At 36.8% G+C, this 18,604-nt stretch overlaps 1 protein-coding gene across 2 annotated transcripts in view; it reads right to left on the reverse strand.

The window, feature by feature from the left end:
* Positions 1–18,604, reverse strand: part of Amph (amphiphysin) — a 215,199-nt gene that overhangs the window by 91,047 nt on the left and 105,548 nt on the right. For both annotated transcript variants that reach the window (XM_058584457.1, XM_046460616.2), the window contains exon 3: positions 1,794–1,848. In XM_058584457.1, the coding sequence (XP_058440440.1) occupies positions 1,794–1,848 (55 nt within the window). The remainder of the gene's footprint in view (positions 1–1,793; positions 1,849–18,604) is intronic.

Below are 18,604 nucleotides of genomic sequence, written 5' to 3' on the forward strand. Positions count from 1 at the left end.
TGGCATCCAGTTTTCCCAGTTAGAGTACTAGAAGTCATCCTAGGTCATCCTCACAAAATGAATGTGTCACCAAGACCTACCAATCCAATCGTGTCTGTGGCTAAAATCCACCCCCTTCCTTCCCTGCTCACTGTATCTGCCCTGTATTATGTACTCATTGTCTATTATTTATATTAGATGAAATCTAACCCATGAAAAGGGTTTAGCAAAGTATTTGGCACACAATAAATATTCAAATGTCAGTCATCATTATAAAAAATATTTTTGGAGCCAATATGGCATAAGAATCAAGACTATTATTTGCAATCAAGCAGCCTTTGTTAAAATCTTGGTTTTACCACATGCCATCTGTGTGATTTTGAGCAAACTATTAATCATCCTGAATCTCAGTTTTCCAAAGTATAAAAATGCCAATAAATAATAGTACCTTCCATAATGTTATGGTAAGAATTATATGAAATGAGGCATTTTAAAAAGTACATCTTGGTATCTGGCACATGAGTATTAAGGAAATGTTAGCTATTATTATGTTGATTAAACTATTGGACTAGACCTCTAATACATCTCCTTGCAGTTTCACTCCCTCTAAACTGAATTCCGTACAATCTCAAGAACTATATTTCTGAAGTTCTAATTTGATCATGTGACTTATTCCCTTGCCTACAATTATTAATGATTCCCTCCACACTGACAGAATAAAATCCCAAGATGATATGATACATAAAGCACTTCTTTATATAAATACTGCCACCTTTACACATCTCAACCAGCTCAGTCTTCTGCCTTCACCACTAATCTGTTGGTTCTCAGAGAGTCCATGCTTTCTTTTGCCTTCTGGTCCTTTGGCTGCTTCTGCTACTTGGAATGTTCCGCCAACATCCACCTCTTTGTCTAGCATATTTCATCACTTGATGATCACCTCTTGCCTATTCCTGAGTCCACTGAAGAATAAGTTCCTTGGCAGGGCCATTCCTGACCCTGTCTCCTGCTCTTCAGATAGTAAAAAATAATATTAGCTAACTAATAACTCCAGCTAAACAATTGTACTAAATCAGAGGTGAATGTTACCCAGAGACCAATAATAATAAAAGAAAGAGTAGAAGCCATTTAACTCAGTTCCACAGAATTCCAGTTTTAGAGCTTTGGAGGGCTGAGAAGAGAAATGGAGTACTATATGAATGAGGAACCCAAGGCACAGGTTAAATATATCTCCCCAGAGCTCTCTTCTTCCTCCTCCACTGGTTTCATTTCTTTGCCTTGCTTGGAAAAGGCTAGAAACCAATGCCAGGCCCTCTCTGTTCCCCATGTTGTACACTGGCAGGGCTGCACCTGCATCTGCTTTGTGCAAGCCACAGACACACGAGGGCCATGTTTCCTGATAACCTTCCCCGACCTCTATTACCATTCTGTGTACTTTCCATCAAGAGGGCTTGGGAGTGAGACTGTGAGTGTGCATTCTTGCAACCTGCCCTCCCTTAGAATGTAAGCCAGCTGCAGTCATTCTTATATAAGGGCTCAAGCTCACTGTCTAACAAATCTTCCTAGAAATCTGTGGCATGTGGGTGGCATTTATTCTTAGTTTTCAGCATAAGGGCAGATATGTTTTGTCCTTGTGTATTCTGATTATTGTTTCAATGGGAATTTGGAAGTAGGTGGAATGAAACACCTGTGCTCAAGTACTGTACTTGCCAGAAAGCCAAATGGTCTTGTAATTAACACTCCATCCAGTCTCTTACACATTCCAAGAACAACCTGTGCTTGGTAACATGCCGTAAACAACACATACACATTACCTTTGATTGCTGCTAAATATCCTCGGAGTTCTCGCTGAAGTCTGGTACCCTCTGCCTGAAAAGCACACAAGCACAGAGATGCTAAACATTTTGGCTATATTTTGCATGCAAACATGTAAGAAGCAGTAAGACTCAAAGTGACTATCACCAGAGCTCATTCTTAAAACAACATAAATATGTGGACACAGACTAAACAAGGTAATAATGCCCATCATTCTAGATATTTATAGAGATTGTATTCAGTTTGAAAGAAGAAAAGAAGGCAAAGGAGATTTTTTTAACAGTAGAATATATGACTCACCATATAGCCTCCTATATATTCAAGAGCTATGGCTTCATTTTGACATATGGGGAATAATGGTGCACAACTGATCACCTGTTTCCAACACAGTAGCCACTAGTGACATGAGCACTACAATGTGACGAGTCCAAGCTGATTTGTTCTATAAGTGTATTACCCTGTGAGGGTATTGTATACAATGGAGTTCAGAGGCTGAGTAAAAAAAATATTTCATTAATATATGCTATATATATTAAAATGACAATATTTAATATGAGTTGAATAAACTGTTATTATTGAAGCAATTTCACTTATTTCTTTATACTTTTTTCATGTGGCCCCTAGGGCCCTTGAAATTATATGTATGATTTGCATTGTATTTCTATTGGACTGCATCAAAATTGACAAATCAATAAATCATAAATTTTGACATAAGAATGCTTGTTTTGGTTTAGATTCCCCTTAGAAAGTACAAGACTCTAAGACATAGACTAAACTAAAAGACATTTAATTTCTTAATAATCCAGGAAATTATGATAGCAGAGAAGAAGAGTGAGGCAAGGCAAAGAATGGAACCAATGTGGGTGCATGACTGTGAGGCATTGGATCCCATTCCCACTGGGGAACTCAGGCAAACCAAACAAACATCTTATAGATACTCTAAACAAAGATCAAGGGAACAGAGGCATTTATCCATCAACTTTTGTCATTCATTGCCCCTGGGGGACATTAATCCCCAGTATGTCCAGTCAAGATCAGGGAGTTCTCCAGTAGCCAGGGAAAGCTCTCAGACAAAGAGCCATCAATACTGGAAGTTACAGGTCAGTCTGCTGGCCTTGAAAAGTGGGTGCTAAGAGCAAATGGATGGGCACCATAGTGTCCACTTAGACACTGCTACTGAAAATATAAAATCTACATGCAATTTAATTTTCCAATATCTCTCCTTTCCCTCTCTTCCTTTCCTGTACTCTACTGGACCCCCTTCTACTTTTTTTAATTGATGTATTACAATTATACATAATGGTAAGATTCATTGTGATGTATTCTCACGTGCACATAGCATAATTATGTCCATTCACTCCCCAGTAACTTCCCTTTCCCTTCTCTCCTCCCTCTCATTTGCTCCCCTTCCTCTATTTTACTGGTCTCCCTTCTATTCTCCTGAGATTCCTTTTAATTTTTTTTCTCTCTAGGTTCTGAATATGAAAGAAAACATGTTGCTCTTGACTTACTGAATCTGGCTTATTTTGCTTAGTGTGATTTTCTCTGGTTCCATCCATTTACAAGCAAATGACATAATTTCATTTTTCCTTTATGGCTGAGTAAAGCTTCATTGTATATATATACCACATTTCCTTAATCTATTCATCTATTTTTTTCTTTTTATAAATTGATTTTTTAAAAAAATAAATGACAGCAGAATGCATTATAATTCCTATTACACGTATACAGCACAATTTTTCATATCTCTGGTTGTATATAAAGTATGTTGACACCAATTCGTGTCTTCATACATGTACTTTGATGATGATATCTATTACACCGCACCATCCTTGCTAATCCTCTGCCCCCTCCCTTTGGGTTCCTTGGAAATCTGAGAATGGAACAACCATTTGACCCAGCTATCCCTCTCCTAGGTTTATACCCAAAAGACTTAAAAAATAGCATATTACAGGGACACAGCCACATCAATGTTTATAGCAGCACAATTCACAACAGCTAAACTGTGGAGCCAACCTAGATGCCCTTCAGTGGATAAATGGATAAAAAAAATGTGGCATATACACACAATGGAATTTTACTCAGAAATAAAAGAGAATAAAATCATGGCATTTACAGGTAAATGGATAGCGTTGGAGACGATAATGCTAAGTGAAGTTAGCAAATCTGCCCCCCAAAAAAATGCCTAATGTTTTCTCTTTTTTTTCTTTTTATTTGTTATTTTTGGTTATATGTGACAGTAGAATCTATTTTGATATGTTTATACAAGCATAGAATATATCCTAGGATCCCAGTCTTGTGGATATACAGGATGCTGAGATTCACTGTGGTATATTCACACATGTACATAGGAATGTTTAAATCCATTCATCTATTGATGGATACCTAGGTTGATTCCATAGTTTGGCTACTTTAAATCGTGCTGCTATAAACATGGGTATGCTTGCATTGCTATAATATGCTGATTTTAGTACATTTTGTTAAATATCAGGATGTGAGATAGCTGAGTCATATGGTGTTCCATTCCTAGGTTTTTGAGGAACTCCCATAATTATTTCCATACTGGTTTTACTAATTTGCAGCTCCACCAACAAGGTAAAAGTGTTCCTTTCCCCCTGTATCCTCACCAGCATTAATTATTTGTTGTTGATGACTGCCATTCTAACTTGAGTAAAATGCAATTTCAGTGTAGAAAAACTACATACATCTGAACTGCATAATCATTTAACAAAATTACAGAGAATGACTCCATCCTGAGTTCAATAATAAGATGAACTAAAATAATTATATTCAATTTAACACATAATTATTAATATTTTCACAAAATGTGTGTTGTGGTATTATCCTGCTTCCCCAATAAATTATAATCTAGTAGGAGAACTAAAATAGCTTAGAATAAAAAAATATTTTTAAAAAAGCATTGGAATACAGATGACATTTAGTTCTGGGACAGCCAAAGTGTTTTGGGGTACAAAGCAATGGCAAAATGTCCTTCATGCTTAACAATAGATGTTGACTAATACAAAGAAACTGAAGGGAAGTGTTTGCCTTAAGACTATGCTTGACTCCAAGCACATTCAATAGAGCACTTGCAGAGTTCAAGCATAGTGACATTATTTTTATGAAATCTGTGTAAAGTTCAGGTAAGGTTGTCTGTATTTGAGTAAAGCTCCTGCTATTTTTGCAGATCTGTAAACTCAGTATAGCAGAGAAAAGCTTAGGGTTAATTCATGTGGTGGCACACATGAATTTCAACCAAAATAGTTCTATTTAAAATATAAAATCAGAAATCACCAAATTTCTACACAACAAACTCACTTTCTAGTAGACCAATGTGGTTTAATATCAAAACTCTAAGTGTCCCTCAACTTGCTGAGCATTCAGAAATCTACTGTGAAAGCAAACTGCCATAATTTAGAGGAACAAAAAACAAATCATGGTGGATTTCTAAGACAGCAAAGTATGGTGTAAAACTTACTAGTCTAGGATGAGAACACACTGCTGATAAACACAGATAAAACATAAAAGATGGATGAAGATAAATAAAGAGAAACTCTTATTGAAAGCCATCGATAAAATGAAAAAGATGAAAAGGATACAGAGAACGAACACTTGGAATCCTCAGTACAACCAAGAAAAAAATTTAGAAAGAAAGAGGTGTCTTTCCCCTACTGAGTATCCAAGATATGCAGGTATGGTGTCAGGTTCTGATTACACCCCCTCCCCACTTATCAGAAGTTTTACTTTTTCCAGGTTCAGTTGCCAGTAGTACCATGGTCCCATAATTAGAAATTCCAAAAAAAATTCACAAATTTTAAATTATGTGCCTTTCTCAGTAGCATGATAAAATCTCATGCTGTCCTGTCTATCTTGCCCAGGCACACAAATCGTCCCATTGTCCAGTGTATCTGCTCTGTACATACTACCCACCCATTCGTCACTTAGTAAGTATCTCATATATTGTATCAATTGTCACTGTTTTGCAGTCCTTTTGTTCAAGTAACCCCTATTTTGTTTATAAATGGCCTCAAAGCACAAGCAAAGTAATGCAACTGGGATATGCCAAAGAGAAACCAAAAAAAAAATGCTTCAAGAGGAAAGTAAAAGTTATCTTCTTAAGAGGAAAATCATATGCTGAGGTTTTAAGCTATTATTGTCAATTTCCTGCTGTACCTAATTTATAAAATTAAACTTATCCTAAGTGTGTATATATTTAAGAAAAAACAGAACTCATTAGGTTCAGTACTATCTGTGGTTTAAGGCATCCATTGGGGGTTTTGAAATGCATCCCAGATTACTGTATGTGAAATACTGAAAGCAAATCAGATTTGGAAGATTTTACTATTGTCAATCTATACTGCGTCTCCCTACCAGATCTGTTTTGGGAATAAGATTATACTTCCTATCTCAGCAACATCAGACTAGGTTGTAGGGATTCCCGACCCAAGACATAAGGGTAAAAATGACGTTCTATTTCCAAGCTGAAGCCATAAGATTCATCACACGGTCTTGCCATTTCTTTTCCCTCTACCATGAATCCTGAATTGATTCAGACAGGGACTGCTTCTCTGACCTGAATTCCCAAGAAAGGGATTTGGTGCAGCACAGCTGCTGTTCACATTTTCATATGTGAGAATAAGCACCTACGAGGAAAGCCACTGAGATGTTTTGACCACAGCATAAGTTAGCCTCAACTGCTTGATGAAATGAATCACTACCAGTAGCAGAAATGCCAACATGTTAGGCTGAAATCTAACAACAATGAAAAGTCCCAGCAGATTTGATGAGCAGAAAAGCAATAAAGGCACTTACAGAAAGAAACATGACAGAAAAGAAACCAAGCTAGAAAGATTCAGAACCAAGTGGATGGTTCGACAATGAAATCCCAAAAGATGCAAAGAGAAGAAATGGTACTCAGAGAGAGAAGCCAGGGTTCAGAATCACCTTTCTCATCAGATAGCACATAATCTATCTTAAATTAGACATGAGATTTCCCCAGACAAATCCAGACCCAAACCAATCCAAAGCCTAAAATCCTAAAAGGTAAAATTAGGAAAGTGTAAATCTCTTAAGGCCACATTTCTCAAACTGGGTAAATGTACAACCTGGGGAAGCTCTATGGTTTTTCTGGAATACATAGAGCCACAAAATAAACTTACATCTCTCTGTCACATGAAGGTAGTGAGGTGGAGACGAGCAAACTGGAATAGAAACCCTGATTTTGCAGCCATTGAGACACGTGCTATGAAGAAGAATAAAAACTGCACACATGAGAGGCAGAACTTCGCAGACATCTCCAGCTTTCTGTCTGCTCTGCTCTTCAAGAGTCCTAGCATGGAAAAATTTAAGAGGCACTAAAGTAAAATAAAGCTCACTTCCCACCCAGAAGGATGCTTTTATCCTCAAAAAGGCACACAAGACCCACCATGAAAACATGACTATGAGTCACTAGGCTTGTTCAGAGTATCGGGAACCAGCAAAAGAGTAGCAGGGAATGACATTCATTTCCCAAATATTCAAGGAACAAAGTATGTCAAACCAAGCCCACAATTAAATTGCTGCCTTTTCTTTCAAAACAAGAAACAAAACAAAATAATTCAGACTCCACTCCACATACTGAATTTACCTCACCAAAGAGAAACAATACTTTTTTGGAAAGTGTAAAAACAATAGATTTACATATATATTCTAAGTGGAAGAAAAAGCTCAAGTACATAATAATGACTTAAATAGATGAGTTCAATTTAAGCAGATAAACTAGAGGCTAATTTGAATGACTTGCTTCTTTTGCACTTTTTACATTAAAATCTTTAATTTTCCCCATGAGCATTAACGTCACATAACCATGTTGAATTTCACTTAAAATTCTACCTGAATCAAAAAGGCAAAAAGCTCTGAAGATAAAGTCTCCACTTATAATATATTACAACCTTGTTTCGTCTGCACAAAACCTGAGGCCCAACAAAATTTTCCTAACTTCATGTGAACCACAGATGTCATAAATTAACACATTTCTTATATGTATGTCTACATCATTTGATACTCATCAATAGCATATTCCAGGATGTGTAGCATGAATTGGCTATGTGATCTAAGGAGAATTGTATAATATCTCTAAACCCTAATTGTTTCTTTGTAATCTGAAACAAATCAATACCTTCCTAGCCCCCTCTGACATCACCTAACTGTTCTATAATATTCTGTCCTATGGCTTTTGTTCCCTTCCTTCTCTTTGTCCTTGAATCACGTTCCCTGCATTTCAGCTACATTTGACATATTGACATCTCATTCTTTTTGGAAATTGTTCTTCCTTGGCTTATTTCCATAACACCACCCACTCCTGATTTTCGTTTTCTCCATCCTTTTCTAATGGTTCCTCTGTTTCCTTTAATGCTTCCTCTGTGTCATCACAGATCCCAGCACTCAAAACTGGTTCTCTTTGTTTTAAATTAACAAATTTTTTTCACCTTGCTCATATTTCACTGAATTTGCAATTCATTCCAAATTCCTCAGAAAATTGCCATTTCGATAGTTCAGCCATGAATTACGTATTCTGTGTGTGTCTGTGCATGCGCGCATGGAGAACAGACTCAAAGTTCTACACCCTTGGGGCTACATGCCTGTTATTTTCTCCTTTATTGCTTGATGTCATTCCCTACAAGGTAAGATTAAAATTGTTATGCTATTTCCTGATCACACTCTCTGAGGGCTCATGGCAACAGGAGGGGAAGAGAGTCTATTATAATTAAGTTGTCTGAATTGCCTAGCAAATATTCCTCTTTGGACAAGATCCAAGAAGGATCTGCCGCCTACGAAATTCCTCGCCCTGCCATATACTGCAGTAGAATAACATGGCTTCAGTGTTGGTCAGAGGTCCTTTATTTTGCCAATTGAATCATTTATCAGTGTCAGGAGCTGCTGCTTCCAAAGCCCAGCTGGTCCTGCAGGCTTCACTTTCTTCCCACACAGTCTGAGGGAGTTGGAATGTTTTCCTTCCTCATTAAAGCTACTCTCACCCACTCCCTCCCTCAGGGTCTTGTATTTCCACAGGGTGGGGAGAAGGATGCAGCCTTTTAACCTGCCTGCTCTTCAGCTCTCCTAGAAAACTAGCCAGGTCTCATCTTGAATATATCAAAAATAAATAGGCATGCACAAAGTAAACATGGTTTAAATCTCCACAAAGTTCTGAATGCCACTGCCTCTAGTTTTTTAATTTTTTATTTAATTTAATTATTTTAATCATTTAATTAATTAATTTAATTATTTATTCCCATGCTAAGTTGTACTTTGACACTGCTGTTTTTTCTTCCCTTATCCCTGTGTTTATTTCTTTAATCATATTTGTCCATAAGTATTAGAATAGAGGTAAAAGTCAAACTAAATAGAGAAACAGTAAGGTAGGCAAATCAGCAAAGGATGTTTCAGAGATCTTTATTACTTAATACAAAGGAATCATATCCCATGCCTAATTCAATGTGTTTCCATGTTGTTTTGCAACAGGTTGATTCTCAGTAACAAAGCTTCCTTAATTCTTTGCATATATGCCAGGGGTTGGAGCATGAAGGTGGAGGGAGCTGTTCCCAGACAGTCTGGGCTCAGGGGCAGCACCTTGGACAAGGGCTGTTCAGCACCTTGGACAGCCCCCAAGACACCTATGTGGTTTTCAAACATTGAAAGGCATGATCTGTGTAGTACCAAACAAGCAGCATTAATGCTATTGAACCAAAATTTTCTAGCACACTCTGGTCAGAGCACATAAGGGTGACACACAACTTTCTCTAAAATAAGCCATGTCCCTGATAAGAAGAGCTACCAGAGACTTTGAAAGTCTCTTGAGCAGGACTGCCATAAGGTATGATAAATTGCATAAGAAAAATAATGAGTTTTGTGTTTATTGTTTAGATACACTGAATTCTGAAGCATTAAAATATATTAGTGCTACTAAATGCTTATGCTGAAGACTTCAAGCACTGCACAGTTGGGGTCAGTGGGAACACACGCCACCATGTGCATAAGGATGTGTATTACTGTGTCCCTGATGGTACTTGCAAAACCAAACACAGTAGATATTATTACTAAGGTTATACAGGCCTGGAAAATAAGGCAATAAATACTTGATACCTGTTCAACAGGCAATAGCTTCGTGAATTCCTTATTAAAATATGGTAAATGTAATAATTACTGACATCTTTATAAGTAACTTTTGCCATAAAAGGGAAAAGAAAGAGGAGGAACAAAATCTCATACATAGAAAACTTTTTCATTGAACTACCTCTCTAACTCAGAAACTAACTGTGAGCTAGCATTTAGAAAAATGCTCAGGTGGAAAGCCAGCAGTATGAACAGATGCATGAAACCTGGATCTGAGAAGACAGTCACAAAAGTGTGACTTCACAAAGCTGAATCCTGTCATCTCATCTGTGACTCTAAATCCATACATGTTCCCATCATTACATTATAATTTTTGGCCTTTGCTGACATTTTTCTCTTGAAAATAGCTTAAATAACACATAAAAATTAAAATTGGCTCATTTTTTCAGTTCAGACAAGCTAACTCAGTCATGAAATTAATGTTAATCAATGTACTTATCGTTTCTGTAGCTTAGAAGAAAATTAGATTATCAAGGAGATGAGATTTAATGAGGACATAATCAGCACCTTGACTAACAGATGACTAATTAGGCAGAACATCCAAAAACACTTATGATCAAAGACGAAAGGTTTCTGAGCACTGCAGACACTCTTGGTGTGCTAGGAAATGGCGCCCTCCGTGTGACAAGTTCATGTGCTGTTAAATTGGAAGAAGATGCAGGAATTTCAAAGGAAAAAGCATTGAAGTGTCTGAAATTTACTTTTCCATTTCCTCACTTTAAGCTCTTTGTAGTAACAAGAGCTGTCATTAGGAACACAGCACTGATTTCATAAAACAATTTCTATGACTTTTTCAGATGCCTTTTCATAGATATTAATACAGAAGATGTGAGAATAAATAGGGATGGATATTTGAAATCTTGGCATTGGACCTGGGGGATAGACATCACAGAGAACATCTCAGCATCCACAGTTGTATCCAAAATTTGTGGCCCAATTTCCAGCTGCTCTTGTCATCAATTCCAAGAATACCTATGATCTGAAGACCAAAGTAAACATATGTTCTATCTTTCAACAAAACAAAATAAGAAAGCTAGCTAATAGTCACTAGTACAATTTCTCCATTCATTTCCTACAGGCAAACTAACTTGTATACCAATCTGTACTCAGATGTTTTGGAAAAGTTAATCCATAGTGTGTGCAATATGATAGAACTGTCTAGTTAGCATTATCACAGCAGGCAGGCTGAATACATCTGAAAGACATGCTCTACTGCAACTGAGTTTATGACCCTTGAGAAGCCAGCTTTTCTCCTGTGTGTGTGTACGTGTGTGTGTACGTGTGTGTGTGTGTGTGTGTGTGTACACATGCATGGGTGGGTGGGTGGGTAGGTGTGTATAGCAATGACTTATAAGGTGCACTGAAGCATTATTTAAATATCTTTCGACCTTTACCTTAATGCCTAAAACAAAGAATTGAATTTATCAGGGGAGGGGTGGCTGATTCGGAAATCACCCAACCACAACTCTGCCAATTGTTCTGTATGTTCCTTTCTATGGGTCTGAATGCCAGCTATATCTATAGTATTCTCTCATGAGCAAATTGGGCAGGATGTGAAAACACTAGAAAAACAATTGGTGTTTTCAATTTAGAGGGATACATGAATGAGAGAGAAGGAAGTGCTTATCTGTCATACTCCAGTCACTTAAAACACCTAAAATGTTCCTGAAGCTGCCATTCACAATGCCTGCATTAGCTTGTTAGGGCTGCTATAACAAAATACCACATACTGGGGAGTTTAAATAGCAGAAAACTACTGTCTCACAGGTCTGGATACTGAAAGTACAAAAGCAAGGTTTGGCAGGTTTGGGTTCTTGAAGCCCTCTCCCCTTTGCTTACGGATGTCCACCTTCTTGCTATGTCCTCACACAGCTGTGAGTGTGTGTGTGTGTGTGTGTGTGTGTGTGTGTGTGTGTTTTCCAGGTGTCTCTGCCTCTTCTTATAGGAACACCAGTCTTATCAGATTAGGGCTCACCATATGACATCATTTAACCCTATTCATTTCTTTAAAGACCCTATCTCAAAATATAGTCCCATTCCAAGGTACTGGGGGTTGCACTTCAACATATGAATTGTGGGAAACACTAATAAGTCTATGACTGACTAATGTCCTCAATGGAACCCTTTAACATGGAAACATACTCACAAAGAATAACACTCAGTGAGTAGTCACTTTGTTCCAGGGACCATCTCAAGTGTCACAATTCAACTGTTTCATAATAACTTGATGAGGTTGGTACCATTTTGCAAATAAGAAAACTGAAGTACCGAGGCTGAGAACTTGCTCAAAGTTACACAACTACTAGATGGCAAATCAGCATTTGATTCCAAGTATTCTGAGTTATTTAAGCCTTAATTCTTCCTCAAGAATACATAAGGTCACCCTTGGCTCACGACTTCAGTGCTCTAGGCTGTGAAGACATGGGTGTTGATGATGATAAGGGATGAGGCTGTGCAAGAAGAGTCAACTGTTGACATGAGGACAGTTTAACTAAAGGTATCATTCTCCATGTTCTCACATACAGTCCTCATCTATAAATAAATATACCAAAATTGTTCACTTGTTTTTATCAAAAGCTCACGATTCCACAGAATTTATTGCATAGTGATAAAGTCTGTGGGTGCTAGAATCACACACTGCCTGGCTTTAAAATATGAGCTGCCTCTCCGACTGTGCAATCGTGGGGAAGTTACTTAGCCTCTGTAATTCTCATCTGTAAATAAGGGTGACCACAGGACTCACTTCCTTGCGCCAACATGAAGATTGAGGGAGACGCTCCAGGTAAAGTGATCAACAGAACACTTGGCACCCTGCAGAACTACCCTGCAGTCCATACATGTTATATGTCGCTGTTATTGCTCTACACAGTACTTTTTAAATGATCAGCTGTGCTATCAGTAGATGTTTCATAAATGTTTGATTGAACCAAGTTTTGCTACATTTCATAATACAAGAATATCAGGAATATCTTCATGAGAAATATAAAAAAAAAACCTCCCCAAAACAAGATCCTTGGAAGTTTGTAATGATTCCTTATTTTTCATTTGTACTTCTAGGTATCAAACACACGGTCAAGTTTCTCAGAGAGTTTTTTATAGTCTTCAATATTACAGTAATAGAGGATCCCAGAGTACACAGAAACAATTATACAGATGTATAATAACCACTTAACAAACGATATGGAGAAAAATCATGTTAATATGATAAATTGCTGCCTAAGGAAATTCAAACACATGATTCCAGTAGTCAAAAGAATAATCAAGCTTATTTCCAAAATGACAATTTTTATGACATATACTCAGTTTTCTCATATGTAAAAAAGAATTATAATTATGGATCACTGTGAGAATCAAGCAAATAGTACCCCAAACACACTATAAATACCAAAGTACTATTTGAGGAAAGGAATTATAATAAATATGCTTTATCACTACTTTTGTCTAAGGCAGTGTGGTGGGGCTTTGATATTTGAAAAATTTTAAAGCTCCTTGGAAGATTCTTATAAATAATCAGGTGTGTGATATGCAATCAAGGAAACCATTATGTTTACTGTGTCTTTATAACCTCAGGCTCATATCTAGGTCCTAACATCACAGGTGATTCTTTACAGGCACAAGTCAAATAAAGAACTCAAGAATATGTACTTTTAAAAGGCCTCCAGGTGATGGTTATTGGAAATCTCTAGTAAATTTTTTCACTGAGTCCAATGAACACTTAGTGTGTTGATGGAAACTCTAGTACATAGCTCTAGAATAAGATTGTTTAAAAAAGATACTTGTCTGGCTCCAGGTTTCATTCAGCCACCATAAGACATGACTGCCAATGCGCTTACTTCATTGAGATTTCTACTCCAGTGACAAAGTCAACCACAGGTTTTACAGCATGGCTTACAAAATAGAATCACAGTAGATGTAAACCAATAAAACAGATGCAAATCTTAGAACCAACTGCAGCTCATTTACGCAGATGTTCACAGTCATTTCAGATAGTCTCCCCAGGCCTAAATAAGAGATATGCCTAATTCTCTGTATCCCATTACCAGAATGGTACAGCCAGTCTGAGGATTTTTTAGAAGGAGCCTCAAAAGTTGAAAATGAGCTTTCCTCATAAGAATAGTGGGAGATACTTGGAATTGGTCTCTAAATGAATGCTGAGGAATGGGAATCTAAGCCTTCTGAGTCTGCATCATTAATTAATATTGAAAAGTGAAAAACAACTAAAAGTAGGTAAAAAAAAAATAGGATGGAAACCTTCAGAGAAATACCATGAAGAGCCTCCTTTAGAAGTGATTTGTTTATTTTTTTTTTATTTTTTTTAAAAATTTTTTTATTGGTTGTTCAAAACATTATAAAGCTCTTGACATATCATATTTCATACATTAGATTCAAGTTGGTTATGAACTCCCAATTTTACCCCAAATACAGATTGCAGAATCACATCGGTTACACATCCACATTTTTACATAATGCCCTATTAGTAACTGTTGTATTCTGCTATCTTTCCTATCCTCTACCATCCCCCCTCCCTCCCCTCCCATCTTCTCTCTCTACCCCATCCACTGTAATTCATATCTCTCCTTGTTTATTTTCCCATTCCCCTCACAACCTCTTATATGTAATTTTGTATAACAATGAGGGTCTCCCTCCATTACCATGCAATTTCCCTTTTCTCTCCCTTTCCATCCCACCTCATGTATCTGTTTAATGTTAATCTTTTCTTCCTGCTCTTCCTCCCTGCTCTGTTCTTAGTTGCTCTCATTATATCAAAGAAGACATTTGGTATTTGTTTTTTAGGGATTGGCTAGCTTCACTAAGCATAATCTGCTCTAGTGCCATCCATTTCCCTGCAAATTCTATGATTTTGTCATTTTTTAGTGCTGCGTAATACTCCATGGTGTATAAATGCCACATTTTTTTTATCCATTCATCTATTGAAGGGCATCTGGGTTGGTTCCACAGTCTAGCAATTGTGAATTGTGCTGCTATGAACATCGATGTAGCAGTATCCCTGTAGTACGCTCTTTTAAGGTCTTCAGGGAAAAGTCCAAGAAGGGCAATAGCTGGGTCAAATGGTGGTTCCATTCCCAGCTTTCCCAGGAATCTCCATACTGCTTTCAAGATTGGCCGCACCAGTTTGCAGTCCCACTAGCAATGTACAAGAGTACCCTTTTCCCCACATCCTCTCCAGCACTTGTTGTTGTTTGACTTCATAATGGCTGCCAATCTTACTGGAGTGAGATGGTATCTTAGGGTGGTTTTGATTTGCATTTCTCTGACTGCTAGAGATGGTGAGCATTTTTTCATGTACTTGTTGATTGATTGTATGTCCTCCTCTGAGAAGTGTCTGTTCAGGTCTTTGGCCCATTTGTTGATTGGGTTATTTGTTTTCTTATTATTTAATTTTTTGAGTTCTTTGTATACTCTGGAAATTGGGAACAGACTCCATAGGAATCAGCACAGTGATGTTTGAAACATCTGTAGTTTGGGTCAATTTTTAGTTTGGCTTAAAGCTTTTGATTTATATAGGCCAAAACTGAAGACAGAATCTTGATGATGAATAGAACAAATAAAAGTAGTTAATAGATAGACATGTTCCCCAATAAATGTGTCAAGTTTTTGCTTTCTTTCTTCCATCTGGCACCATGGACAGCATCCCTAACATTTATAAGAAGTAGGCAGACTTATTTTACATGAGCAAAGACAAGAGATTTAATAAATGTGTTGGATATTAAATAGATCATAGAGGGATGCAGAAAAGGTTCACAAGCAAGGACCAACACATGCTTTTGACACCTATACTATCTGCTCGCTTCCAAAGAAGTCAATTGCATTAACAATCATAGTGAGTTTTAATTAGAAAAAAAAAACATTAAATCAAGATTATAAAGAAAAAATACATGTTTCCCACAAAAACAATATTTAAAAAAGAGAGTGACCATCTTAATTCAGTGTTTAATGGACAATTTTCATTGTTATTTTGGCCATATAGTGACTATTTATATAAATAAATTAAACTAAGACACTCATAATGACTACTAAGTGAACTACTTTATAGGGTGAGGTCCTTTGGAGTAACATCTAGTAAACACCCATTTAGCCTGGGAGTCTATCTGGAAATGGGATTATGAGACGGTATAGAAATAATATTTTTTTCTAAGAATACTAATTTGGGTGAGGGAATACTCAAGCATTAAAGGTAGATGAAGAAATTAGGACATCAAATTATATCATAATGTTAATAGTACTGTGATATCATGTAAAGTCTATTTCTTTTGTCTACCATTTTAATTGCTGCAAAAGAAAAAGGATTTCTGTACACTTACAACACAAAGTTGACAAAGAGGAATTGCATTTGAATTGTTCATTACTTCTATCCAATGCCCTGTACAATTCCATGCCTGATAGGCACTCAATAATTAGGTGATGGGTCAGTCAAAAAGGCTTTTGAAAGACACTTATCCATAGAGAAGTTATCCCTGCCTTTTAGCTGCTAGCTAGTAGCAGCATTGTGCTCCTCCAGCTGTGTACTATACCCAACCTCCACCTGTCTACTCAAGAATACAGATCACCTGATCTCCCCTTTCACTGGTGAATCATCACATTTTCTTTTCGGACTAAATGATAATGAGTCCCATTAGTATATAATTGACATCTTTAAAATATGTACTCTGGACCCTACTTCCTCTGCCAACTGAAGTCCTATTTCTTTGTTCTCCTCTGAAGCAAAACTTGAAACCCAATGTCCACAAGCCTCCTGATATCATGTACCTTGCTCTATTTATTTCCCACTTACTTGTTTTTCCACACTCTTGCCATATTCTACAAAACAATATAATCTACTTATATACTGTATACTTATTTTCTTGGAATACAAGATCCAAAATGACAATGATCTTTGTCTGTCTTGTTCACTGATGATTCTCAGTGGCCTATATCAGTTCCTGGAATATAGAAGACAGTCAGTCATTGCGTGGCAAGTGTATACCTTCAATAATTGTATTAGTTTGTTCTATATCGGCCTCCATGTATTATAACCTATTAAACAACCTCAAAATATTTTTAAAGTTGATTTTAAAATAAAACACTTTAAGTGTTATGAAATTTTTGTATGCTTTTGGTTTTTCAATATTATAAAACTCCCACATAAATAAGAATAAAGAGCTCCCCTAGGTGAAATTTACTTCCAGCGATGCAGCTGTTTATACTGATTTTCTCTGTGATTTTTGAGCTTAAACTTTAATAGGAACCCTTTATAAATTCAGACAACAAATTACAAAATTCTCTCAAAAACAATTATCAGATATTAATTAAATATAGTAATGCTTTTGATAAAAGGCTCTTTCTTTCAGAAAAGATAAAACTTGCTCTAGAATATAATACATCAGGAAAAAACTAAAACTTCTACAAAATGGAGAGCTTAACTGGGATTCAAGGATAAGAAAAATTATTTTGCATAATTAAAATTATTTACTATATTGTTTGTAAAAGCATGAAAACTGTGAAGATTGAAAATACTATATGTGCCATCAGATCTTTATGGAGCATCATAACTACCAGGGCAGCTTCAGAACCTAGGGTAGAATAATGCCCAGGCCATGTCAGAAATACCTCCTTGGATATCCTACTGAGAAAAAAATTATAATAAAAGAAGTAAAATAAGCTACAACAAAGAGGGGCTTCAATATTGAACAAGTAAGGAGGCATATAGCATGCAAATTAGAGGGTAAATCCAGAGCATATTTGTGACAAGGAGGCAACTCAAAATTAGCTGTATTAAGCATCTCACAGGTGCTAATATTCATGGAGTTTACTTAAAATGATTAAAACAGGATGTCTTTCTTTATGTAATAATCTGATGAGGACACAGGTACGAATCAAATAACTGTCACATATGAAAACTGGACTACAAATAATGAACTAGTGAAATAAATAGAGGAAGAGAGACTCCTGACAAAGGGGGCTAGAAATCCAAAAGGTGAACTGTATCTTGAGTTGACCTTAAAGAAGGTGCACTTGGATATGAACATGGCAGATGAGGTAAGGGCAATCATAAGGGAGCAGGTGCAGAGAGGGAAGTGGGAAAGAGCTTGGAAGCAAGCAGTGTAGTCTCAAATGACTCCATCAGACACTGACCACCAACTATTCACTGCATCAACTTCCTTTCTGCCTTTAATTACAACAGAGCATCTTGATTCAGATAAGTCTCCTTAATGTGATCCCTCAAGAGAAAAGATATTTGCTTGGCTGGTTGGCTGCTGAGCTCTGCCAAGTACTAAAAGAGGAAGTACGATCACATCCCTGGGTATGGACAAAGAAAGGTTTAATGCCCTTAATGTGAAAGGAAGCCCAAAGCAAATTGCACCTAGAAATAATTTCATTTTTTTATAGAGCAGGGGAGTAAATAAAGAAAAAGAGCAAGCAAGTAGAATTTGTCCCATGTCATGTAAATAAATTTTTTTTCTTAATTGATTTTATTCCTTAAATACATGACAGCAGAATGCATTACAATTCTTATTATACATATAGAGCACAATTTTTCATATCTCTGGTTGTATATAAAGTATGTTCACACCAATTCATGTCTTCATAATGATGTCCATCACATTCCACCTTCATTGCTAACCCCCTGCCCCCTCCCTTCCCCTCCCACCCCCTGCCC

Source organism: Marmota monax, unplaced genomic scaffold (assembly GCF_021218885.2).
Source record: "Marmota monax isolate L192 unplaced genomic scaffold, Marmota_monax_Labrador192_F-V1.1 WCK01_AAM20220418_F8-fsc00107, whole genome shotgun sequence".
NCBI lineage: Eukaryota > Metazoa > Chordata > Mammalia > Rodentia > Sciuridae > Marmota > Marmota monax.